The following is a 24708-nucleotide window of genomic DNA, read 5'->3' on the forward strand; positions in this document are numbered from 1 at the left end:
ATGTAAATTAAAACCTGAGTGAGATACCACAATACACCAATAGGAAGATCTTGAAAAATTGCTGCAAGAATGCGTGTGGAGCAACTTTTTTGATTGCTGAGTAATTATCCATTGTGTATATATACCACATCTTCTTTTTTTTTTTTTTTTTAAGAGGCATGTATTATCTATTTATTTGTTTGTTTTGTTTTTGTTTGTGTATACATGCACTGGGTACAGTCAGAAGCGCGGGAGGGTGAGAGAATTCACCAGAGCCAGAGCGGGGAGCAGAACAGGCAGAAGGACCGAAATACACTGCTGAGGGGAGCAGCAGGCGGCAGGAGAGGTCTGCGCGCCATGTGGGACCCTCCTCCGGTGGCCGGGGAGCAGCTGGGGATCGAACCGGCGCTGCAGAGGCTGTGGGCAGCTTCGCAACCCAGCGCTCAACCGCTGAGCCACCAGGGAGGCCCTATACCACATCTTCTTGATCCAGTCATCTATTTTTGGGCATTTGGGCTGTTTCCAAAGCTTAGCTATTGTAAATAGTGCTGCTATAAATATAGGGGTGCAGGTGCCCTTTTGAATTAACGTTTCTGTGTCCTTTGGGTAAATACCTAGGAGTGGAATTGCTGGATCATATGGAAGCTCTATTCATGCAATTTGCAGCAACATGGATGGAGCTGGAAGGGATCATGCTCAGTGAAATAAGCCAAAAAGAAAAAGAAAAATCCTGGATGGTCTCACTTATAGCAGGAATTTAGAAAACCTAAATAAGGGACTTAGGAAAAAGACTAATTATAATAAAGAAAAAATCAAAATCAACAAGCAACTATAAACCAGAGACACACTAACGGGGGAGAAATCAGGGGAGAAGAGGGATTAGGGTCAAAATAAGGGGGGAGCAATTGTGTGGGGACTATAACCAAAATGAAAATGCATACATTGTGAAAAAATGAAAAATGATGTAAGACTTATATAAAATAAATTAAACATAAAAAAAAAGAATGCAGAGCAACTATAACTCATAACTAGTAGAGATGCAAAATGGAATGGCCACTTTGGTAGTATCTTAAATATTCTTTTACACTACACATCAATTCCTACATGTTTATAGTAGCTTTATTCTGGATCACAAGAAACAACCCAAATATTCTTCACCTGACAAATGAGAAAAATTATGGTACATATAAAAAGGAACAAGTTACTTATACATGTAGCAATGTAGATGAAGCTCCTGTACATTATGCTAAGTGAAAGCCAAATTCAAAAGGATCTATGTAAGTCTATTTATATAATGTTCTGGAAAATGAAAAACTTAGGGATGTAAAACAGATCACTAGTAGCCAGCAATTGATAATGGCAAATTTTCAATTTAAAAGAGGCAGAAGGGGATGAGGCACAGAAAATTTTCTTTGGGTGGTAGAACTGTTCTGTGTTAACATAAACACATGCATTTGTCAAAACTTGAATTGTACTCTAGAAAAGCATCAACTTTACATTAATGAATAATGTAAAATTACACATGTAAATTATAACTCAAAGAGCCTAAATTTTAGAACTCACAAATAAAATTGCTTCTGCGTTAAAATGTGTGCCATTTTAATAAAGCAGAGCTTTTGTTGATTTCTTAAAGATAATTTAATTGTGCTCCTTTCTCTGCAGTTTGCAGGAGGTATTTACTCCAGGCTAGAAGCACAAATCAAGGCCTCAGTGCCAGTCAGTGCACGGCAAACCAACTCAGAGAAAAACACAAGGTAAATCAGCATAAATGAGCTTAGAAAGCTGTGGGGTGACCTTTTTTTTTTGGGGGGGGGGCACCTTTTTTTTTTTTTTAGAGATCTATTTATGCATACAAGAACTGGAGTGTTGGCAATATGTGCAGGGCGGGGAGGTGCAGGGGTAAGAGGACTCACCAGAGATAGAGTGATGAGCAGAACAGGCAGATTTAATACACTGCTAAGGGGATCAAACTCATGCTGCAGTGGCTGGTGATAGCTTGATAGTACTTGATAGCTCTGTAACCCCTGTGCCACCAGGGAGGCCCATGAACACAAAGTTTAGTGAAAGTATAGGGCCTCCCTGGTGGCCTAGGGGTTAAGTCTCAGCACTGTGACTGCTATGGCTGAGTTCAATCCCCAGCCAGGGAGCTAACTCACATATGGCACAGCAGTCCTCTCCTGTCTTGCCCACTGCTTCCCTTAGCAACTGTATTAAAACTGCCTGCTCTGCACTTTGTCTCTGGTGAATCCTCTCACCCACCCTCCCACCCACCATGCACCTCTGGCCTATACCCCAGTCCTTATATTCTAAATTAAATAAAATTTTTTAAAAAATGTATAGTTTATTAAGTTTTCTGTTTGAATCACCTCTGTTGCGTCCCCTGCTGATAAAAATATAAGCTATAGTGCTGTGAATTAGCAGAATTTTAATACTGTCTATAGGTTATATATCATTTATATAAATCATTGAGGTCTTTTCTTTGTTTTACTTTATTCTGTTAATAAAATCTAATCTGTGGGTTCTGTGTTATTTTACTTCACAATTTTCTTATAAAGATGAACAATAACTGAGATTTGGTCATTAGTACTCCAGATCTAAATGCCTTATCTGCAATTCTGAAATCCAAGAATCTTAGAAAGCCAGAAGATTTTTTTCATACATAAGTGGTAAATAAAACCTAACTGTGCTACAATGATGCTATTTATAATTTTTATTTATCCCATTTGATGTAAACATTCATTTCACTGAAGAAATATTCATATATTCAATTATGGGACATTTCTGCTAATGTATATATGCACATATGCCATATTATCTCCCAAAAATCAAAGAACACTGAATACCAAAATACTAATCATTTCAGGGGTTTAAAAAGTGGATTATGGAATTACACGAAGTTTTATTAAACCTTGATCTGTCAAGCCAACATTATCTAAAATAGCAGCAACTGACTTTCTTTTCTGTTTAAAAAATCTAGGTCTAAAAATCGTTTTGGTCAAGGGCGTCCTGTATAAAGCACCTTCAGATATAACTGAAAAGACAGAAGACACACCTCTAGATGTCTGAAATTGCTCACTTCTTGAAGATCTTCAGACTGATGACTTTAAAATGTGTTATTAATCATTCATGCAAACCACATAAATGCTAAGGGTTATATGGTTAGTTCTTATGAAATCTAATTGTAAATATGAAACTTCTTAACTCTGATTTTCCTTAGTGTGATCTAGACTGTGTAGAAAATTAGTATTTATAAAATTGCATAGTTAAGGGATTCCTAATATTTGTTATCCTTTATTTATTTATTTGAAAGAGAAGAGACCCAAATTCTCAAGTAGCTAAGCTATTTTTAAAGCCTTAGGGGAGGAGAGCTGGTAGTGCTGCCATGCATATGCACTGACTGTGGTATGTCTTTTGGGCTGTAAATCTTGGGATACCATTGAGGACTACAGTTTTTGTGATAAAATTTCCAGTGATTCTAATATTAAGTTTGCATGAATACTAAGGAGTGACAGACCTCAAGACTGCATTAAATAAAGTTTCAAGGTGAGGTATTACCTGTGTTGGGTAGAAGAGTTCGTTTTTTTCAGCATTATTCCATGGAAAGCACAATGTTAATCCAATCGTTTTTTTTTCTTTTGGTTTTTAATGCTTATCTGTTGGTCATCTAAAGTGGCATTTCTAATTATTACCACTTTCATCTATGAAGCCAGTGTCATTCTGAATTTCTTAAAATAACTGTTGAAAGTTTTGGCATAGTAAATCATTTCAGTTGTGTGACACCCCAACTCTGCGGTTCTCGGGGCTCTGAATCCCAACCATATTTTTGTAGCCCTTTAAAGCAGTTATTACTAACCAAGCAGAAAGAGTGCTCAGGAAAAATTTGTTTCACACAGAAGCATATGAGAAGCTACGTTTAGAAATTACATATAGCATAAGTCTCTGAAAAACTTTAAGATGCACTGTTTGTATTTTTAGTCTTCATTTGCCTTATAGTTGAAATTCTTTAAATTTTTTAGAGGACAGGCTTTGATAATATGTAACAGAAAGGCAGTTTCTGTTGAAATGCTGAAGTGTTACTTTCAGTCTACACTGAATGTAACAAATCATTTTTAGTGAGTGTTTCAGTTGATAAATGAAATTAGATATTTGATATTATATGACTTTGCCATGGTTTTTGAACTTGTTTGGGAATTTTGTTCCATTTTATGCATTTTTCCAAGTTGTTTGATATTTTTGAAGTGGATTATAAGACTTTTTATTTTAAAAGAAATTGTTTTGCAGCATATTATCTACCTGTTAAATACCAGAGTTTTGTTGTAGTTTATTATATTATTCTCTAATTAAAAAGATTTAGGTATGTACATGTATTTAGTGTTGTGATGGTCACAGGTTAGAAAAAGAAAATACACTAATACACTTTCGGGCCTCCCCTGGTGGCGCAGCGGTTGAGTGCTGGGCTGCAAGGCTGCCCGCAGCCTCTGCAGCACCGGTTCGTTCCCCGGCCACCAGCGAGGGTCCCACAAAAAAAAAAAAAAAAAAAAAAAAAACAACACTTTCTTCATTTTTAACTGATGACAGCAAAGCAAATTACTTCTCCTCTGGGGGGTGGACTGTACCACTGATTTGATTTTTATAAACAATTTAATTATCTTCAGAATGTGCTTTTTTATTATGTCAATTTTTGTTTATAATACATAGCACAGTTACCACAAACATTTAAATCAAACTCTATGGCATTTCTTTTACCAAGTACTTTTTTAAAATTTATTTACTTATGCATACAAGAACTGGGTACAGGCTAGAGATGCAGGAGTAAGAGGATTCACCAGAGACAGTGGGGAACAGAACAGGCAGACTCACTGAAATACACTGCTGAGGGGAGCAGCAGGCAAGACAAGAGAGGTCTGCTGTGCCATGTGGGTAGCTCCCTGGCTGGGGATCAAACTCATGCTGCAGAGGCTGCAGATTGCTTCACAGTGCTGTGCTTAACCCCTTCCGCCACCAGGAGGCCCACTTTTGCCAAATACTTTTGAGATTTTACCTTACATTAATTTTACATTCACATTTCTTAAATTGAAATAAACATTAATGACAAAAGTTGTTTTTGAAAAGTCCCTTGATCTGAGTCATTACATCTTCTCAGATATGGTCTGGATGAGCTCTATCTCACTCGTTTTCATAGAAAATTAGCTTTTTCACAAGGTAAACTTTGTAAATTTTAAGATTCCTTCAAGTGAGGCTATCCTGATAAAGATTGAACAGAACATTTAAAGGATAAAATATTCTATCACCACCAGATAAAAGGTTATCTGGTGATAGGGTTGATTCTACACCATTGCATCATTTGTTATTTTTCTTTAGAAGGCACACCCATGTATTATATGATGTGCTAAAAGCTTTGGAAACAAAGCCTGAATCACTAACATGCTAATCTTTCAAGAGCAAAAAGAAGCACCTTTCATTTCCTGTAATCAACCTTCAACTATTCACTGAGCAACTATTATAAATCTCACCTTTCACACCTCTCAGTTATAAGGAACTAAGTAGTCTACCTCTAATAGGCTGTCTCTCCCAGTTTTATTTGAAGGTGATTATTTGAGAAAAATAATATAGGGATGATAGTCCCACTCTTAGCAAATTGTTGGGTGGTGGGGGAGATTTGTAGATCTAAAACTATTAGCACAGTACTTTATGGCTAATAATAATAAGTCTGCCATAATATTAACTGTTATTGTTGCATTGTTATTTTAATTGTTGAAAGTTTTGTTATCCCTCTTCCTGTTACTGAGACTGGTGTATGTTTGCATTTAGTGCATGAAAGAAACAAGGCACCTAATACTTTGGTAGTGGTTATAGTTCATTTTCTACTTTTTTTAAAAAAAGATTTATTTATTTATACATACAAGAACTGGGGTACAGGCCAGAGGTGTGGGGGTGAAAGGATTCACCAGAGACAGTAGGGAACAGAACAGGCGCATTGACTGAAATACACTGCTGAGGGGAGCAGCAGGCGAGTCAGGAGAAGTTTGCTGTGTCATGTGGGCCACCTTGCTGGCTGGGGATCGAACTTGTATTGCAGTGGCTGCGGATTGCTCCATGGTGCTGATGCTTTAACCCCTTGCACCACCAGGGAGTCCCCCATTTTCTACTGTATTAACCTGTGCTGTTTTCAGACAAGTTTACTGAGTGAAGGCTAGAATATAGTCTTTTTTTTTTTAATATTAAATTTTATTTTTATATTCCCCCATACAATTGCAAATGCCCCATTCTGACCCCAATCCTTCCCCTCCCGCCCCCCCCCCCCCACAAAGTATCTCTGGTTCATAGTTTTTTGTTGATTTTGATTTTCACTTTCTTATATTCATTTTCCTGGTCCCTTATTTAAGTTTTCTAGATTCCTGCTATGAGTGAGACCATCCGGTATTTTTCTTTTTCTTTTTGGCTTATTTCACTGAGCATGATAACTTCCAGCGCCATCCATGTTGCTGCAAATTGCATGTGTTTATCTTTTTTGAATGCTGAGTAATATTCCATGGTGTATATGTACCACATCTTCTTGATCCAGTCATCTATTTTTGGGCATTTGGGTTGTTTCCAAAGCTTAGCTATTGTAAACAGTGCTGCTATAAACATAGGGGTGCAGGTGCTCTTTGGAATGGATGTTTCTGTGTCCTTTGGGTAAATACCTAGGAGTGGAATTGCTGGATCATATGGAAGCTCTATGTTTAGTAGGTCCAGAAATCTCCACACAGCTCTCCATAGTGGTTGGACCAGTTTGCACTCCCACCAACAGTGCAGGAGAGTTCCTTTTTCTGCACACCCTCGCCAACATTTGTTGTTGCTAGTTTTTTTAATATGTGCCATTCTCACTGGTGTGAGATGGTATCTCATGGTAGTTTTGATTTGCATTTCCCTGATTACAAGTGATGTTGAACATTTTTTCATATGTCTGTTGGCCATTTGCATTTCCTCTTCAGAGAAGTTTCTTTTTAGCTCTTCTGCCCATTTTTTGACTGGATTATTTTCTTTGTTGTTGCTGAGTCTCATCAGCTCTTTGCAGATTTTTGTGATCAGTCCTTTATCATTAGTGTTGGGTGCAAAAATGTTCTCCCAGTTGGTGGGGTTTCTCTTTGTTTTTGTTATTGTCTCTTTTGCTGTGCAGAAGCTCTTTAATTTGATGTAGTCCCAGCTGTTTATCTTTGTCTTCACTATCACTGCTTTGGGTGATGTGTCTGTAAAGATGTCTTTGATGTGCAAATCCCGTAGTGTTTCGCCTATATTTCCTTCTATGTATTTTATGGTTTCAGGTCTTATGTCTAGTTCTTTAATCCATTTTGAGTTGATTTTTGTGTATGGTGTGAGGTAGTGGTCAAGCTTCATTCTTTTGCATGTAGCGACCCAGTTTTCCCAGCACCATTTATTGAACAAACTTTCTTTGCTCCAATGCATAGTCTTTGTTCCTTTGTCAAAGATTAGTTGACCATAAATCTGTGGGTTTATTAGAATATAGTCTTAATAGCAGCTCTCATTCCAAGATTTTTCTTTGAGAAAATATACCTAGCTTGGCTCTTAATATTTGTCAGTGACATGACCAGTTCTTATAAAAACTAGAAGCATTTTGAAAGAAATTAAAAAAGATTCATCCCTTGATTTCAAATGCTTTTTTTTAAAGATTTATTTATTTATGCATACATGAACTGGGGTACAGGCCAGAGGTGTGGGAGGTGAGAAGATTCACCTGAGGAACAGAACAGGCAGAGGGACTGAACTACACTGCTGAGGGGAGCAGCGGGTGAGTCAGGAGAGATCTGCTGCACCATGTGGGTAGCTCCCTGGCTGTGGGTCGAAATCATGCTGCAGTGGCTGTGATTAGCTTCACAGGTTGCATCTTAACCCCTTGTGCCACCAGGGAGACCCTGATTTCAAATGTTAACTGCAAAGCTACAGTAGTCAAAACAATGTAGTACTAGCATAAAGACAGATCAATGGAACAGAGTGGAGTTCAGGAATAAGCTCATATTTATGACCACGTAATTTTCAGTAACAGTACCAGGACTGTGCAGTGGGGAAAGATAGGTTTTTCCGCAAATAATCCTGAGACAATTGAATAGATAACCTCATACAAAAGAATGAAGTTAGACCCTCACCTCATACCTTGCACAAAAAGAAAAAAAATATTGACCCAAAACAGATCAAAGATCAAGTGTTTCTTTATAGATCCTACATGTTACTGAACTCAAGGGATTCATCACTTGGAAGTGCCTCAAATAGACCAGACACAAAATTTGTCATAGGAAGGATAGTTTCCTTTCTGTGGGTAATAGCAAAAAAGGGGTTAAGGTCCCACAGACATTCTCCCTGAATAGGAGAAAGGTTTCTTTCTTTTTTCCTTTTTTTAAGGGTTTTTGAAAAGGGAGGAAAAGAGTGGGACAAAGTCTGGGTGGCACCGTTCATCTCTGCGGGTATCTCATACTTCCACATGTGTGGCAGGTTCAGAAAAATTGTTCAACTCCTCCCACAGGTGGAGATTTTAGTATGTTAATGAGGCTGGTATGAATTTTAGGTTATAAGGAAACAAACTGTTCATCCTCTGGATTCTTTCTGGTGAAATGGACCATTCACCAAAGAGCAGTAGTTAGAACCTGGTATCAGAATAAGATAGTTTTTACCTATATATTGTTACCTTTGAGTAATAAAATGTGGTGACATTTGATTAGACACTAATGTCCTTGAGTAAATCAGATAAGAAATCTACCTGACTTAAAAGGACCAGTTTTAACAAACTATTGCTTTCAGTATATCAAGCAAGGATTCTGAATCTCCTCAGAGTTTTGCAATTAGAAGGTTTAACTCTTTGCTCTCCTATATGTTGAGATCTGGAACTGTCTCAGCCATTTGCTTCCCAGTTCTCTAAGATCCTTGTTTGACAATACATATAAAGCACATGGTATTTGTCTTTGTCTTATTCCACACTTGATCTTAGCCAAAAGGCAATTTTGTCTTATTCCATTTAGCGTAATGTGCGCAAGATCTATCCAGGCTGTTGCAAATGCTGAGATTTTTATTCTTTATTACAGCTGAATAATATTCCAGTTTCTGTGTATACACACATACCATTTATGAAATGATGTAAAAAGTGTGCATTTTGAAGAAACATTGAGCTATGCTATCTCATTTCAAAAATGGCAACATTTACTAGGACCTATTTTTAAAAATGTACTGGTTTCTCAATAAGCTTCTCTTTTCAGGTTATAATACAACCAGATACTGGATATCCAAGATGTTTTTCCAGGAGGGAAAACATTATTGCTCCTTATGGAAGAAATCAGTTCTCCGACATGTAGAACCAGCTCTCTAGATTTAGCTTGAACTCCTTGGGCTTCTATCCACCACTTTCAAGAAGTCTCACAAATTACAGAAATGTGACCCCTTGTCCAATTAGGTTATATATTTTTGTGAGGTTTCAATTATCGCATCAACCAAACTGAGACAAGTCAGCAACTTTTCTTATGTGTGAAACAGGTGGCTTTTTCAGGCTTTTCTGTCTGAGAGCGCTTCTCTCTTGCAAAACCTGTGGCATATTAAAAAAGCATAACATTATTAAACTCAACATGCTTGAATATAATTTTTATCCAATTTCCTCCTCAAAGAAAAAGTATCAACTTTAAATACTGTTTGAGACGCCATTGAGCACTCAGGTGTTGAATGCCGCTGGATGAAACACTGTTGTTGGAGTGTCACAGGAATTGTCATGCTGTAATGGAATTTCTTATTCAGAGTGCCTGGAGACATCTTCTGAAATTTTCTGAGACATGATGAGCCTTGAGAAGGCAGGATCATGTAGCAGAGTTTCCCAGGAACGTGGGTTTATAAGCCCGTGCCCGGGTATTTGGGAGTCAGTGGGGCATGCGCAGGCAAATTTCCCGGTAGAAATGAAGTGCGCGTGCGCCATGGATGCCCGGCGTCGGCGTGGTCCTCTTGGAGTGGGCATCGGCATGTCCCTGTGCCCCTCCTGGTGGAGCTGGTGAATCAATCTGGCAGCTTTACAGACTCCGGGGAGGAAAGCTGGTATGTTCATTTTTACAAAAGGAATTTTAACATCTTTTTATTTTTTTTAATCGTTTTCTCCAAATACAAATATGTTAACTAATTACTGTGTGACACCTACTAATTTATGGTCAGCTACTAGAAAAATTGACCAAGGACTGGGAAACAAAAAGCTCACAAAAAAGCATTAAAAATAGACTTAGGGTCCCCGCGGTGTCACAGCGGGTTGAGCGCAGCTCTGTGAAGCTGTCTGCAGCCTCTGCAGCGCGGGTTCATTCCCGGCCTGCCAGGGAGATAGCCACATGGCGTGGCAGACCTCTTCTGTCTCGCCCGCTACTCCCCTCAGCAGTGTAGTTTGGTCCTTCTGCCTGTTCTGCTCCCTCCTCTGTCTCCGGTGAATTCTCTCACCCTCCTGTGCCTCTGGCTTGTACCCCAGTGTTTGTATAAATAAATAAATCTTTTTAAAAAATAGACTTAAACATTATATATGTTTAAGACAAAAAGATTTTTCGTATCAGTTGTAATAAGAGAATGCAAATGCATACAAGAACTGGGGTACAGACCGGAGGTGTGGGGGTGAGAGGATTCACCAGAGACAGAGTAGGGGACAGAACAGGCAGATTGACTGAAATACACTGCTGAGGGGAGCAGTGGGTGAGTCAGGAGAGGTCTGCTGCACCATGTGGGTAGCTCCCTGGCCAGGGTTTGAACTCATGTTGCAGTGGCTGCGGATAGCTTCATAGGCTGCGTCCCAACCCCTTGCACCACCAGGGAGGCCCTATCTGGGTTTTGACATGCTTTCTTCAAAACAATTATTTCTAGCTTTTTTTTTTTTTTGAGAATTTTTTTATTTATACAAGAACCAGGGTATAGGCCAGATGTGCGGGAGGGTGAGAGGATTCCCAAGAGACGGAGCGGGGAAACAGAACAGGCAGACTAATGAAATACACTGCTGACGGGAGCAGAAGGCGAGACAGGAGAGGTCCGCCTCCTTGTGTGGGCATCTCCGCTGCTGGCGGGGATCGAACTGGCACTGCAGAGGCTGCAGACAGCTTCACAGCGCCGCACTTAACCACCTGCGCCACCATGGAGGGCTATTTTTAGCTTTTGAGGTAAAGTGAGAGGTGTATGATTCTTCCTTTCACTTGAAACTATTGTAGGGTTATTAATTGACCTCATCTCTCAAGGAGCCCAAGGAGAGGGAGAAAGGTGGGAAACCACCAGTAGGTGGAGCACTCAGAACACACACAACATTTAAGTTAATCCTATGTGGGTATAGCCATGGTGCCCCCAAACCATTATAATAGTAACATCAAAGATCTCTGATCACAGATACCACAGCAGACATAATAATATTGAAAAGTTTGGAGTATTTCAAGAATTACCACATATGACACAGGTACAAAGTGAGCTATACTGATGGCAAAATGGTGCCAATGGAATTACTAGAATAGGATTGTATGATCCTTTCTTGTTTTCACATAAATTCTGGAAAGATACACAAGAAACTACTAATCATGTTTTCCTATGGGATGGAAGGAAAGACTAAAGTGGGGTAAGAAGCTTCTCAGTGTGTACCTCATATTTCTTTTGGAACCATTTAAATTTATCCTTTTAAAAAAATAAAGCAGTAACTTTTTCAAATTCAAAAATGTGCAACATAAAAAATAAAAATCTCCCATAATTTAACCTTTTTAAAAAAATATTTATGTATACAAGAACTGAGGTACAGGCCAGAGGTGTGGGGGTGAGAGGATTGACGGGAGACAGAGTGGGGAACAGCACAGGAAGACTGACTGAAGTACACTGCTGAGGGGAGCAGCGGGCGGGCCAGGAGAGGTCTGCTGCACCATGTGGGTAGCTCCCTGGCCAGGGATCGAATTCATGCTGCAGAGGCTGCAGATAGCTTCACAGGTTGTGTCTTAACCCCTTGCACCACCAGGAAGGCCCATTTCACCTTCCTAAGGTAACTACTATTAATAGTAGATACATGTTCTCCCACCATCTTTCTTGGTTTAGTCTTAAAAGTATTTTTTTTAAGATTTTATTTTTTCATAGAAGAACTGGGGTGTAGGCCAGGGTCGAGGGAGATGAGAGGATTCACCAGAGACAGAGGGGGGAGCAGAAGAGGCAGATCTACTGAAATACACTGCTGAGGGGAGCAGCGGGTGAGACAGGAGAGGTCTGCTGCACCATGTGGGTCACATCCCTGGCCAGGGATCAAACTCAGGCTGTAGTGGTGATTACTCTGAGACTTAACCCCTGGAGGCCCATATCAGTTCTATGATATTTCTGTTATAGCACCCCATGGACTAAGACAGCTGAGATCACTTGTTTGGGACTGAATTTTCCAAGATGACCTTATTCACATTTAGTGTCTTTTTCACATTTAGGTCTACCCTCTGCTTGGAAGGTTAGACTTCTTACCTGGTGCCTCAGGGCCCCTAGAGTTAGTGCAAGGGCTGCAAGTCTTTTGAGGTCTAGGGCTGAATCAGCAGTGCATTTCTTCTGTTAACTTTCTATTAGTGAAAGCAAGTCACTAGCCACCTCAGATTCAAAGGCAGAGGAAATGACTCCCCCTCTGGGTGGAGGTGTGGCTTGTGTAGACAGGAATGGGAGAAATTGTTGGCCGTCATCCTCGCACATAATCTATCAGGGTAGGAAGTGTGGGTGCTGCAAATTTTTTTATTCAAATTCTAGTTGAGGTTATTTGCCTTTTAAGATGAACAGCATGCCATTTAAGAAACTAACCTTGCAAGGGAAAGAAATAGTTTTTAAAGAATTTTGTACTTGAGAGGAAGGAAGCTGGTGGTGACTGGACATCTAAGAGGAGTGAGGAGAGAGGGAAATGGTTTACTATTGTTATTTCTCTTGAAACAGAGAGAAGGGTGAAAGTGAGTATTCTTTATTTGAATACTTACCGAGGGGATGAAATTGAACCTCTGCAGATGTTCTTCGTATGCTGGTGTGCAAGCCGTAGAGAACGGGCCTTCCTCTCTCACTGTCCACCTTGGCAGAAGCAACAGGGGGTGGAGGGAAGGAGTCCAAAGTCTCATGGATAGCCTTTTCCCACCTAAGTCTCCAGTGCCTCTGTAAAGAAGGGTGCAAAGGGTTTACTGAAAACTTGGGGATAACTAGGAGGAGTTACAACATGGTGGGTGAAAAGTCGATGCAGGGGCCAGGAATGAGGAAGCCCACATAGAAAAAGACAAGATGACCCTGACACCAGGACCACTGATACCAACAACCCAAAACTGAAGCCATAAACAGGAGAAAAACAACTCGGCTCCATGAAAAACAACTTTGTTCCACCTAAACCTGTTTCCCCCGCTGCCAACCCAGTTTTCCTGCCTAACCTCTCCTCAACCTATAAAAGGGACATCTCTCCTCACAATGGGCGCGGCTTCACGGACCCCCACCTTGGGTCCATGTGTCCGCCCAGGGTGCAATAAATTTTCCCTCCCTTTGAGAAATTTAGCCTGGCTCTCCTTTTCTTTACCGAGCCGAACCTTTCAGTGGGGAGGGGAGAATCGTAAATATGATGGTTCCCAAAATCCAAGGAAAAGAAAACAGTATGCCTTATGTTTGGGTCCTAGTCTTGCGCTCTTCTCTTGAAATCAATCCTTCACTCCCTTCCCTCAAAGAAAATGCTCTTTCTTCAGTCCTTCCCAGGGCACATCTTTACACACCCACACACAACCCTCTAGATGTCTATGTGTGGGTAAGAAATTGAACCCTCACACACAGCATGCCTGGCCCTCAACTATCATAGACTGATGGGTGCTGGAAAATTACTATCTTTTACCCTGTTATACCAGATTGAAATTTTTTTGAAAATTTATTTACTTATGCTGGGGTGTAGGCCAGAGGTTGTGTGGCGGCGGGGAGGTGAGAGGATTCACTAGGGACAGAGTGGGGAACAGAACAAGCAGATTGACTAAAATACACTGCTGAGGGGAGCAGCTGGCAAGATAGGAGAGGCCTGCTGTGCCATATGGGTCAGCTCCCTGGCTGGGGATCGAACTCGTGCTGCAGAGGCTGTGGACTGCTTCATAGTGCTGACGCTTAACCCCTTGCGCCCTCCTCTTCCAATTTTAAGCATGGTGCCTGAATCTAGATGAAGGAAGGAGGTTCTTGAGCGAGTTGATGGGGATGGGGGCAGGGAATGAGTGTGGTTTCCTCTGGGGTTGTGTGTCACTTAATCTGTATGTGGAGAGTCAAGGCCATAGATCCATGGTGTCATGGCTTCCATAGTCGTGGATGCTATAATGCATCTGCAGGTCGTTGCATGTGACAGCTCTGCTTCACAGTTGCCTGAGAGATCTATGAAAGTATAACTCCAGAAGTTTCTCTGGAGCTTAACAGAGAAAAAACAAACAATTCTTTAGTCCTTCCATGTATCTCAGCACCTATGCTGCTATTCTGATCCAAGGAAGAGTGTGTGCAGCTGACTGCTGCAACAGGGCCCTTGGGGCCAAGTAAGCTGTCCAGAGTGGGGCTTTCTAATGAGCAGCCCAAAAGAGGGGTCCCAAGGGTCATTTTCATGAAAATTGAAAGACATTGGAAAATTTTCATAATAAAAATGTTAAATTTAACAAAATATATACAGTAGTTCCAAATTTTAAAAAATTTAATATAAAAGTACATATACAGGGCCTCCCTGGTGGCGCAAGGGGTTAAGCACAGCACTATGAAGCTAACCACAGCCTCTGCAGCACACGTGCAATCCCTGGACAGTCAGGGAGCTCGCCCACTGCTCCCCTCAGCAGTGTATTTCAGTCAGTTGCCTGTTCTGTTCCCCACTCTGTCTCTGATGAATCCTCTCACCCCCCTGCACGTCTAGCCTGTACCCTCGTTCTTGTATGCATAAATAAATAAATCTTTTTTAAAAATACATATACACCAGAAGGAAAGGGGGGAAGAAGGGTAGATAAACATATGGTGAGAAGCGGGTGAGAAGCAAAGAATAGAATTGGACTTTTAGTGGTAAACTGAATATTGTATATACGCGAGTTGATTTTCAGTGATGCACACTGGAAATATGTTATAATGCAATGTAACTTCAATTAAAAAAAGCTTTAGGGCCTCCCCGGTGGCGCAGCGGTTGAGCGCTGGGTTGCGAAGCTGCCCGCGGCCTCTGTGGCGCCGGTTCGATCCCTGGCTGCTCCCCAGCCGCCGGCGAGGGTCACATGGTGCGCAGACCTCTCCTGCCGCCCGCTGCTCCCCTCAGCAGTGTACTTCAGTCCTTCTGCCTGCTCTGCTCCCCACTCTGGCTCTGGTGAATTCTCTCACCCTCCCGCGCTTCTGACTGTACCCAGTGCATGTACAAACAAAACAAACAAACAAACCAGCAAAACAAATAAATAAAGCATACCTCTATAAAAATAAATAAATAAATAAATAAATAAATAAATAAATAAATAAATAAATAAAAAAGCTTTAAAAGTTTTTAAATGTAAAGTAAGATCTGTGGGGGGGAGTGTGTATGTGTGTATACCGTATGAAATATCAGTATATTTCACCAGTTTTTATCTCTTCAGTGGTGGAACTATAAGAGATTTTATTTTCTTTTTTCTGCATTTTCCAAAATTTCTAAAGGAAAATGCTGTCAAAGACAAATAAATGAGAGAATTGGTAATCACTGCTCCTTAGTGTTGGTCCCTAAATTATTTGTAACAAAATCCAGAAATTGAGAGTAAATGCCTAGAAACCTTAACAATTTCACACTTTTTAAAAAATAGATTTATTAATTTATACAAGAACTGGGTACAGGCCAGAGGTGCAGGAGGGTGAGAGAATTCACCGGAGACAGAGTGGGGAGCAGAACAGGCAGACTGATGAAATACACTGCTGAGGGGAGCAGTGGGCACGACAGGAGAGGTCTGCCTCGCCTTGTGGGAATCTCCCTGGCCAGCCGGGAATCGAACCCGCACTGCAGACTGCGGACAGCTTCACAGCGCTGTGCTCAACCCACTGCGCCACTGGGGAGGCCCCGATTTCACACTTTTTATTGATCACTTTAATTCTGTGTTACTAAAGTATTGGTCCTCAGAGGATTGAGAGGAAAAAATGAAAATCTGCTTCTTTGCCATAGATAGAGAAGCCCAGCCCTAGATAATTCCTGTTATTCTTTTCAGAAAATGTTTAGGTCAGCGGTTATGATTAGAGGGGTTGAGAAAGACAAATAAAAAAATAGATGAAAATAATATATATATAAATCATAACAGTATAAATAGAGAAAATTATATTTAGAAGGAAATTAAGGCAAAAAGTGTGTAAGTTGAAGAAAATGAAAAAAGAAGAGGAACAAACTACTCCCACCAATTTCTTCCAGTTGGGTAAACAGCTGTGGTAACAACGTCACCTCTAACAGCAGCAGCCTCAGGCGGAGACAGTGCCCTGAGCCTGTAAGGCTTGAACTACCAAGGCAAACACCAAAATCAGTCCCTCCATCCTCCTCTTTTTTTTTTTTTTAAGATTTATTTATTTATTTATGCAAGAACCGGGGTACAGGCCAGATGTGCAGGAGGGTGACAGGATTCATCAGAGACAGAGCGGGGAACAGAACAGGCAGAATGACAAAATGCACTGCTGAGGGGAGCAGCAGGCGAGACAGGAGAGGTCTGCTGCGCCATGTGGGAGTCTCACCGGCTGGCTGGAATTGAACCTGCGCTGCAGAGGCTGCGGACAGTTTCACAGTGCAGTGCTCAACCGCCTACGCCACCAGGGGAGGCCCTCCAGCTGCCTCTTGATAATGGTCCCCAATGCCTGCTATGGTGCTAGAGTTTTTAAGGGGGTGTTAAATGGGGAGGAACATTGTAATGGGCAAAAGGTATGGCCTGTACATGCTCTGGGGGAAGCTTGCTCTGGAGGTGGGCTGGAATTAGGCAGTGCCCTTCGCTGGGTTGGACTATTTTTTTTTTAATATTTATTTATTGGGGTCCTCTGTGGTGGCGCAAGGGGTTAGGACGCAGCCTGTGAGGCTGTCCGCAGCCACTGCAGCACGAGTTCGATCCCCAGCCAGCCAGGGAGCTACCCACATGGCTCAGCAGACCACTCCTGGCTCACCAGCTGCTCCCCTCAGCAGTGTGCTTTGGTCATTCTGCCTGTTCTGTTTCCCACTCTGTCTCTGGTGAGTTCTCTCAACCCCCACGCCTCTGGCCTGTACCCTAGCTCTTGTATGCATAAATAAAAAAATCTTAAAAAAAAAAAAAAAAGGGTCACAGGTTTGTCAGGCGCGCTCTGGTGACGTCACGAAAAGGGGCTTGGTATATGCAAATGAAAAAAAAATTGATTTATGCATACAAGAGCTGGCGTGCAGGCCAGAGATGTGGGGGGTGAGAGCATTCACCAGCGACAGAGTAGGGAGCAGAACAGGAGGATCTACTGATACACACTGCTGAGGGAAGCAGAGGGCGAGACAGGAGAGGCCTGCTGTGCCATGTGTGTAGCTCTCTGGTGGGGGATAGAACTCATGCTGCAGTGGCTGCCAATAGCTTCATAGTGCTGATGCTTAACCCCTTGTGCCACCAAGGAGGCCCTGGGTTGGACTCATAGTAATAGGTCAGGTTGTATCCCAGAAACATATAAACCAGATCAGTTTTCATGTTTCCCAGACATTTCAGAAAAGGTATGGGATCAGGGACCAATCTGGTTTTCAAAGTCCTTGGAATGTGGGGCTCACTAACTGTGTCACATTAGAGAAAATTATATTTAGAGAAAATTATATTTAGAAGGAAATTAAGGCAAAAAGTGTATAAGTTGAAGAAAATGAAAAAAGAGGAGGAACAAACTACTCCCACCAATTTGTTCCAGTTGGGTAAACAGCTGTGGTAACAACGTCACCTCTAACAGCAGCAGCCTCAGGCAGAGACATGATGCTCAAACAAGTGGCAAGAACATTCTCCTGCTTGCAGCCCAGGTGGGCCCTTCACAATCCAGGAGAGTGGGCTGGGGCCTCTGAAGTGATGGCTCAGTGTGCTGAATCCAACTCTGTATTCGTCCATCCTCACAAAGCCTGTAGCAGAGCACAAGACAAGGGAACTTTAATGTGCCCTGGAAGGGGGGCGGGTGGGGTGGCTCTCAAGTGTTGTGGCTATAACCCAAATATGGGCCGTTGTAATATAATAGCAACTGTACACTGCTCCTGACACTTTCTCTTTCAAGGACTTTTCAATTCCAGATGAGTAGAACTTAACTGTCAAAGTTGGCTAAATCTTTCGCATTGAATTTTCAGGTGCTTCTACTACAAAGTCACATTTGGGGATTGGTGCCCATTTTCTTACCGAGAGGAGTGCTGTCTGCTATCACCAATCCTGCCAAAGGCAAACCGGTGCTACTTGTTCCATGAAAATCCTTTGGGTGATGAATAGATTGCCTGAAACCTATCAAGCTGTAATGACTTTCTGAAGTTTTTAAATGACTTCTGCATGAAAAGGTTAACTGCGAATCATAAATAACAAAGATTTTTCAGCAGAGCAAATTTTTCTGTGTGGAAATTATGTGTACTGTGGTAAGAGCCATTTATCTTGGTATCTGATGCCATTTTTTTCTCTTTCATCCTCTAATAAAAATGGTTTTGAGAGGTTTTGACTATCAATGTAAAAGGAAAAATAAAACTAGTTTAACCGAAGTACCCTATTAAATATCACAATTCGAAGAGTTTCAGGAACTTATACTTAGCTTTCTAAAACCTAAAATGAGATTTCCAAGCAGCCCACTAACTTGATAGAGGAAAAGTCTGCATTAATTTGATCAAAGGAAAAAAAAGGCGAGACTCTTACTTCAGTTGTCATTGGGAGACTAAAGAGAACCTATTTAATGTCCAATAAGGCACAAACATCTGGTTGAGTCTGGCTTTCCCTTCTCTAGTGTACGCAATAAGAGGTGGAGCTGCTGGGCCACGGGCAGATCTGTTTCAGTACTGTATCCTTGCTGAAGGGCTCTGCTTGCAGAGTATGTGGCAACTAATCTTGGAGACAGGACCAGCTGGCAGCAGCAGGCACTCTGGACCAGCGCTGTCTTTCACTCAGATGGGGGCAGGCCCTTTCCCCCTTTTTATTCAGGTATAATATCTACAAAATAAGGAGGAGAAAGTACTCTCATTTTAAGTATACAGTTTGGTGGGATTCTACACATGCTTAGACCAGTGTGACCACAGTAGATTTATACAAAATATCCGCATCTCCCAAAGAAATCTTTTACGTGGACATGAGATAAGAGAAGACAAAAGAGAAGTCTCAGTCTGGCAGCAGTGTAGATGGAAAGCAAGGACAAGCCTCGCAACCCAGCGCTCAACGCTGAGCCACCGGGGAGGCCCAGATGATTTTGTTTTGATAGATTTATTTATGCATACAAGAACTGGGGTACAGGCCAGAAGTGTGGGTGGTGAGAAGATTCACCAGAGACAGAGTGGGGAACAGAACAGGCAGTGTGACTGAAATACACTGCTAAGGGGAGCAGCGGGCGAGTCAGGAGAGGGCCGCAGCACCATGTGCTCCCTGGCCCAGGATTGAACTCGAGCTGCAGAGGCTGCGGATAGCTTCACAGTCCTGTGCCCAACTTCCTGTGCCACCAGAGAGGCCCTCAGATGTTCACATAATCTACAAAATCAGCCTTGGCCTGAGTCCTCCAATAACTCCACTTATGCTTACACATGCCCCCTCCCCCCACACACACACATTTATTCAACATTTATGGAATGTGCAGGTCCTGATTTGGTGGCTTGTCTAAGGACAAAAAAGTCGCAGTCCCTGCACTTCAGGAGGAGAGCTATTTTTTTTAAAAAATCTATTTATTTATGCATACAAGAACTGGGGTACAGGGCAGAGGTGTGGGGGGGCGAGAGGATTCACCAGAAAGAGTGGAGAGCAGAACAGGCGGATCTACTGAAGTGAACTGCTGAGGGGAGCAGCGGGCGAAACAGGAGCGGTCTGCTGCACCATGTGGGTTGCTCCCTGGCTGGCAAGGGGATCGAATTCCTGCTGCAGTGGCTGGCGACAGCTTGATAGTGCTATCTTCAACCCCTGTGCCACCAGGGAGGCCCCAGGAGAGCTATTGTTACTGCAACCCAAAGACCCCCAGAGCTCACCTTCTGACTTTGAGAAATAGTTGACAGCAGCTGCCATATTCCTTTGTAGCTCCTTTTCTAAACACTCAGAAAACCGTAGCCCTACCCTCTTCCTCCTTGTTGTCATCACTCACTCTCGCCTGGAGTTAGGTCAAGACTGCAGGTCATCTTCTCTCTGAGCATCTTCTTCATCTTCTTCTGTTGCCAGGCCCTTTAGAGCTTGTTTCCTTGTGTGTCTAGGGAGTAGATCCAGTCCAGCAGAATCTGAAGAATATGGGCTGTAACCTGGAGAGAATATCATTAGGAGGTAAGTTGATTACTGACCTGAGAGTCATGGAAAGGAATTTTGTAAGAAGAAAGTGGGCCCGCACTTCATGGTCTGTGAAAGCAGCAGCAAGATGTTATCTGAGGTTAAGATGGTGTTTGGAGACTAAGGAAAATTCTTACCCAAATTGTGGCCAGAACAGTGTGTTGCAGCACTCACCCATGCCCTCTGAGAAGAGTTCTGTGATTCCTCTGCCTCAAGTGATGGGTGGGTTGGGTGACCTTCCTGTCTCTCTAATTCAGTGGTTCCATGATTCTGTGATGTCACCGAAGAAAGAATGGGGAGCTGGGCTCAGCTCCAGCTGCTCCAATTCCTTTCTCCTCCAGATTCTGATCGTTTTTTGGGGTGAGGGGAGGTGACCTGAGTGATCACAAGTGTCCCAGCTCAGTCTCCCCTCTAGCCACCTCAGCCCCCAACACATGGAAAGAAATTAGCCAGTGTGAGTCAACTCCGCCGAAATAAGCAGAGCTTCTTTTATGATACTCGTCGTAAGAACAACAAAGAAAACAACCTTTTATTCTTCTGTTTCTAGAAAACTGAAAGAACAAGAGAACGACCTTCAAACTGAGCTGGAAAAAAGTATTTGGACAGTCTGTGATTGTGAGCGTGGATGAGCCTTCTAACTAACCTTATGAGATTGGAAACCACAGCAAACACTTTCTTCACCATCCTTCTACTTTGTCTCATTTGCATCTTCCTTTTATTGGTGGCTTTTTTATATAAATGGTATAAATTCATGCTGATAAATTGGGATCAAATTTCAAGTCACACTAGAAAATCTATCTAGAAATAATATAAAACATTTTAAAATTGAGCAAAGAATACTGCTGTAGCTATCTACTTATTCCATTTCAGGGATTTAGAAATGCTAGTTTCTTTTTAAAAGTGATGTTCCAAGCCAAGTCTTAAAATCAAGACCAATTTTTTTTCCCTGAAATTTTTTTATTTGTTTTTTTAGTTTCCAAATCGAGAAACCGGAAGATTCAGAAAACATTCCTTGTACAGATGGTAGAGATTGTTTAGCTGCTAATGTGGAGAAGAGCAATTTAGGAGACCAAGGAAAGTAAGTCTGCATCTTGCAGTGTAGTGGAAAGCTGTTTTTTGCATGTGGGAATGGTGGCTAGGATGTACAAATTTTTTTTTTTAAGATTTATTTATGCATACAAGAACTGTGGTACAGGCCAGAGGTGCGGGGGGTGAGAGGATTCACCAGAGACAGAGTGGGGAATAGAACAGGCAGATCTACTGAAATACACTGCTGAGGGGAGCAGCGGGCCAGGCAGGAAAGGTCTGCTCTGCCATGTGGATTAGTTCCCTGGTTGGGGATCAAACCCTGCTGCAGGGGCTGTGGATATCTTCACAGTGCTTTGCTTAACCCCTTGCACCACCAGGGAGGCCCTGTACAAATTTTTAAAAGTTTACTGATTGATGGATTTCTAGGACTCCCCTAAAGCAACCCGTGGACTTGAACATGCCCCCGAGGCCTGGCATTCTTGTCCAGAGACACAGTAAAGAATCAGTGCCCATATCCACAGAGAACAAAGTGGGTGACGAGGACAAAACAGAAGAGAAGCAAGATGCTGAGGATGGTGACAAAGATGATAAAGAGGTGATGGGCTTTTCTATTCTGAGGGGCAATTTGGAATGTTAGCTTGAAAAGGAGGTACATTTTTTGATTAGATACAATAAGAGTCTTGTCTGCCTGTAACTTAGTTTGGACCTATAAGGCCTGCGGTGTCCACAGTCATTTATTTATTTATTTTATTATTTATTATTTATTTATTTTTAAGAATTATGTTTATTTATACAAGAACTGGGGTATAGGCCAGATGCCCGGGAGGGTGAGAGGATTCACCAGAGACAGAGCAGGGAACAGAACAGGCAGACTGACGAAATATACTGCTGAGGGGAACAGCGGGTGAGATAGGAGCGGTCTGCTCGCCATGTGGGTTGCTCCAAGGCTGGCGGGGATCAAACCAGCACTGCAGAGGCCACGGACAGCTCCACAGCGCTGTGTTCAACCGCCTGTGCTACCAGGGAGGCCCTTATTTTTATTTTTTAAAGATTTATTTATTTATGCATACAAGAGCTGGGGTACAGGCCAGAGATGCAGGGGGTGAGGATTCACCAGAGACAGAGTGGGGAACAGAACAGGCAGACTGACTGAAATACACTACTGAAGGGAACAGCGGTCGAGGCAAAAGAGGGCTGCCGCACCATGTAGGTAGCTCCTTGGCCTCGGATCAAACTCAGAGGCTGCTGCAGAGGCTGCCGTTTGCTTCATAGTGCTGTGCTTAACTCCTTGCGCCACCAGGAGGCCCATCCACAGTCATTTAAATCACTCTTCTTAGTGGTTCATATTATTAAACCGGTTTTATGTGCCAAGCCCAGACACTTGCTTCTTGTTCTTCCCAACACTTGTGTTTTTCTTGATAATTCCCCTTCATTTTGCTTTTCTCAGAATCCTGGCATCTTAGAACTGGAAAGAGACTTTGGAGATCACATAGGGATCCAGCACTCTCAGGAGTGTTACAAATGAGAACATGAGATGAATTGTTCAAGACCACACCTCCACAATGGCCAAGTTCAGGACCCGACCCTATATCCCTGTTCTAGTTCCAGGCTTCTTCTCTAAAAGCACACAACTGTTGCCAGTGCCTTCTTGAGTTCCATGTTTGGGGCTCCATAGTGATTTTCACCCTCCCACCCTCCAGCACACAACCCCTGCCCAGTCAGGCAAGACAGGCCAGGTGCCTTTTGGATTTGAGTACTTCACAGAGAGAATAACATATCACTAAATTCTATTTGAATAGATCAATATATGCTTTTGTAACCACAGAACTATTAAAATGAGATCACGATGGATTATCACTGTTTTCTTACATCTTTTAGAAATAATTTTTCTGTTCCTCACTAACAAGGCACATATATCTATCAACCTATATATTTTATTTTTAAAGATTTATTTTTATTTATTTATGCATAGGAGAACTGGGGTGTAGGACAGATATGAGAGGAGGTGAGAGGATTCACCAGAGACAGAATGGGGAGCAGAACAGGTGGATCTACTGAAATACACTGCTGAGGGGAGCAGCAGGCGAGACAGGAGGAGTCTGCTGCACCATGAGGGTTAGCTCACTGGCTGGGTATCGAATTCAAGTTGCAGTGACTGCTGATAGCTTGATAGCACTGAGACTTTAACCCTCTGTGCCACCAGTGAGGCCCAATCAACCTATGTTTTTTAAAAGCAGGACTTGTTGCATTCATTAATTGATCAATTTATACAATTTGTCCTATTTTCTTCCAGGATCAGAGTTTGCATAAACCTCCTTCAGCTGCTGAAAACCACAAAAGACCTTTAAAAGGAGTGACATTTTCTAAGGAGGTAATTGTTGTGGACCTTGGGAAGTCATCCCCTATACCTCGAAGCTATACTCGACAACATAAAGAGAGAAAATGAAGCTCAAAAGAGGCTAAAAGTGAAAGAAATATAACCTTAGACTGAACAATGAAATGACAGGGGGTATAACAATCATGTTGAAACAGCAAAACAATGGGGAATTAAGCAAATCCAGTCAGTATTTTACCTTTAGGCAGAAATAGTGGGCTACATGCAAAATTCTGTAAGTAAAATACTCAGCGTGAATATAGTTTTTTGAAAACAAATCTGAGTTCAAGAAATTGATTATATCAAGAGTCCTTAAAACTCTGTCTTCTTAAACACTGTTCTAACATGAATAAAGTTATTTGTGTTTGTGCAGATGTCTGTTAGGTATATCATATTTAATGGGGACTTTGAAAGTAGCACATGTTCTCAGTGCTCTGATCATGGGTACTCATGACCCAGTAACATCACTGCTATCACCATGGAAACTTCCAAAAACTAGGATGAGGATCTTTTACAAAATCATCATTGAGTTTTCTTGTATTGACAACTACTATTTAAGTTGACACAAAAAGAAACTTTTTTAAAAAAGATCTATTTATTTATACATCAAGAACTGGAGTACAGGCCAGAAGTGCAGGTGCTGTGAGGATTCACCAGAGACAGAGCAGGGAACAGAACAGGCAGACTGACTGAAATACACTGCTGAGGGGAGCAGCGGGCAAGACAGGAGAGGTCTGCTGCGCCGTGTGGGTTAGCTCCGTGGCTAGGGATTGAACTGATGCTGCAGTGGCGGGTGATAGCTTGATAGCTTTGAGACTTTAACCCCTGTGCCACCAGGGAGGCCCTAGGATAAATTATTTTTATATGAAAGTTACAACTGCTTTTTTGTCCACTAAAATT

General features: G+C 41.9%; 2 protein-coding genes and 1 long non-coding RNA gene across 8 annotated transcripts in view; 2 read left to right on the forward strand and 1 right to left on the reverse strand.

Moving 5' to 3' along the window:
- SANBR (SANT and BTB domain regulator of CSR) overlaps positions 1-9601 on the forward strand; it is a 65561-nt gene extending 55960 nt beyond the window's left edge. For 4 of the 5 annotated variants that reach the window (XM_054701582.1, XM_037527452.2, XM_054701581.1 and 1 more), the window contains 2 exons: positions 1642-1733; positions 2957-5021. In XM_054701582.1, the coding sequence (XP_054557557.1) occupies positions 1642-1733; positions 2957-2993 (129 nt within the window). In that variant the 3' untranslated portion in view covers positions 2994-5021. Of the gene's footprint in view, positions 1-1641; positions 1734-2956; positions 5022-9227 lie in introns of those variants that run through there. The other variant, XR_005128366.2, reaches the window with a different exon arrangement.
- On the reverse strand, positions 8985-20656 carry LOC119258979 (uncharacterized). Of its 2 annotated transcripts, XR_005128367.2 has the most exons (5): positions 20580-20656; positions 20117-20380; positions 17872-18043; positions 12948-13116; positions 8985-9550 (listed from the first exon to the last, which is right to left on the reverse strand). It is a non-coding gene; the product is annotated as an uncharacterized LOC119258979 (long non-coding RNA). The 2 variants fall into 2 exon arrangements; XR_005128368.2 differs by lacking the exon at positions 17872-18043.
- A 40-nt stretch (positions 20657-20696) lies between these two features.
- On the forward strand, positions 20697-24173 carry CUNH2orf74 (chromosome unknown C2orf74 homolog). Its single transcript, XM_037528811.2, has 5 exons — positions 20697-20859; positions 20953-21146; positions 21379-21483; positions 21861-22029; positions 23728-24173. The coding sequence occupies exons 2-5, from the start codon at positions 21031-21033 to the stop codon at positions 23878-23880; spliced, it is 543 nt and encodes a 180-aa protein (XP_037384708.1). The 5' UTR covers positions 20697-20859; positions 20953-21030; the 3' UTR covers positions 23881-24173.
- The last annotated feature ends 535 nt before the right edge of the window (positions 24174-24708 follow it).

Source organism: Talpa occidentalis, unplaced genomic scaffold (genome assembly GCF_014898055.3).
Source record: "Talpa occidentalis isolate TD23 unplaced genomic scaffold, MPIMG_talOcc4v2.1 talOcc4.5, whole genome shotgun sequence".
In the NCBI taxonomy this organism is placed as follows: Eukaryota; Metazoa; Chordata; class Mammalia; order Eulipotyphla; family Talpidae; genus Talpa; species Talpa occidentalis.

Excerpts from the sequence above, each read along its gene's own strand:
- CUNH2orf74 (XM_037528811.2), top strand. The coding sequence starts at position 21,031 with ATGAGCCTTCTAACTAACCTTATGAGATTGGAAACCACAGCAAACACT. Across the intron at positions 21,147-21,378 it reads GTGGCTTTTTTATATAAATG|TTTCCAAATCGAGAAACCGG; the intron begins GTATAAATTCAT and ends TTGTTTTTTTAG. Across the intron at positions 22,030-23,727 it reads GTGACAAAGATGATAAAGAG|GATCAGAGTTTGCATAAACC; the intron begins GTGATGGGCTTT and ends ATTTTCTTCCAG.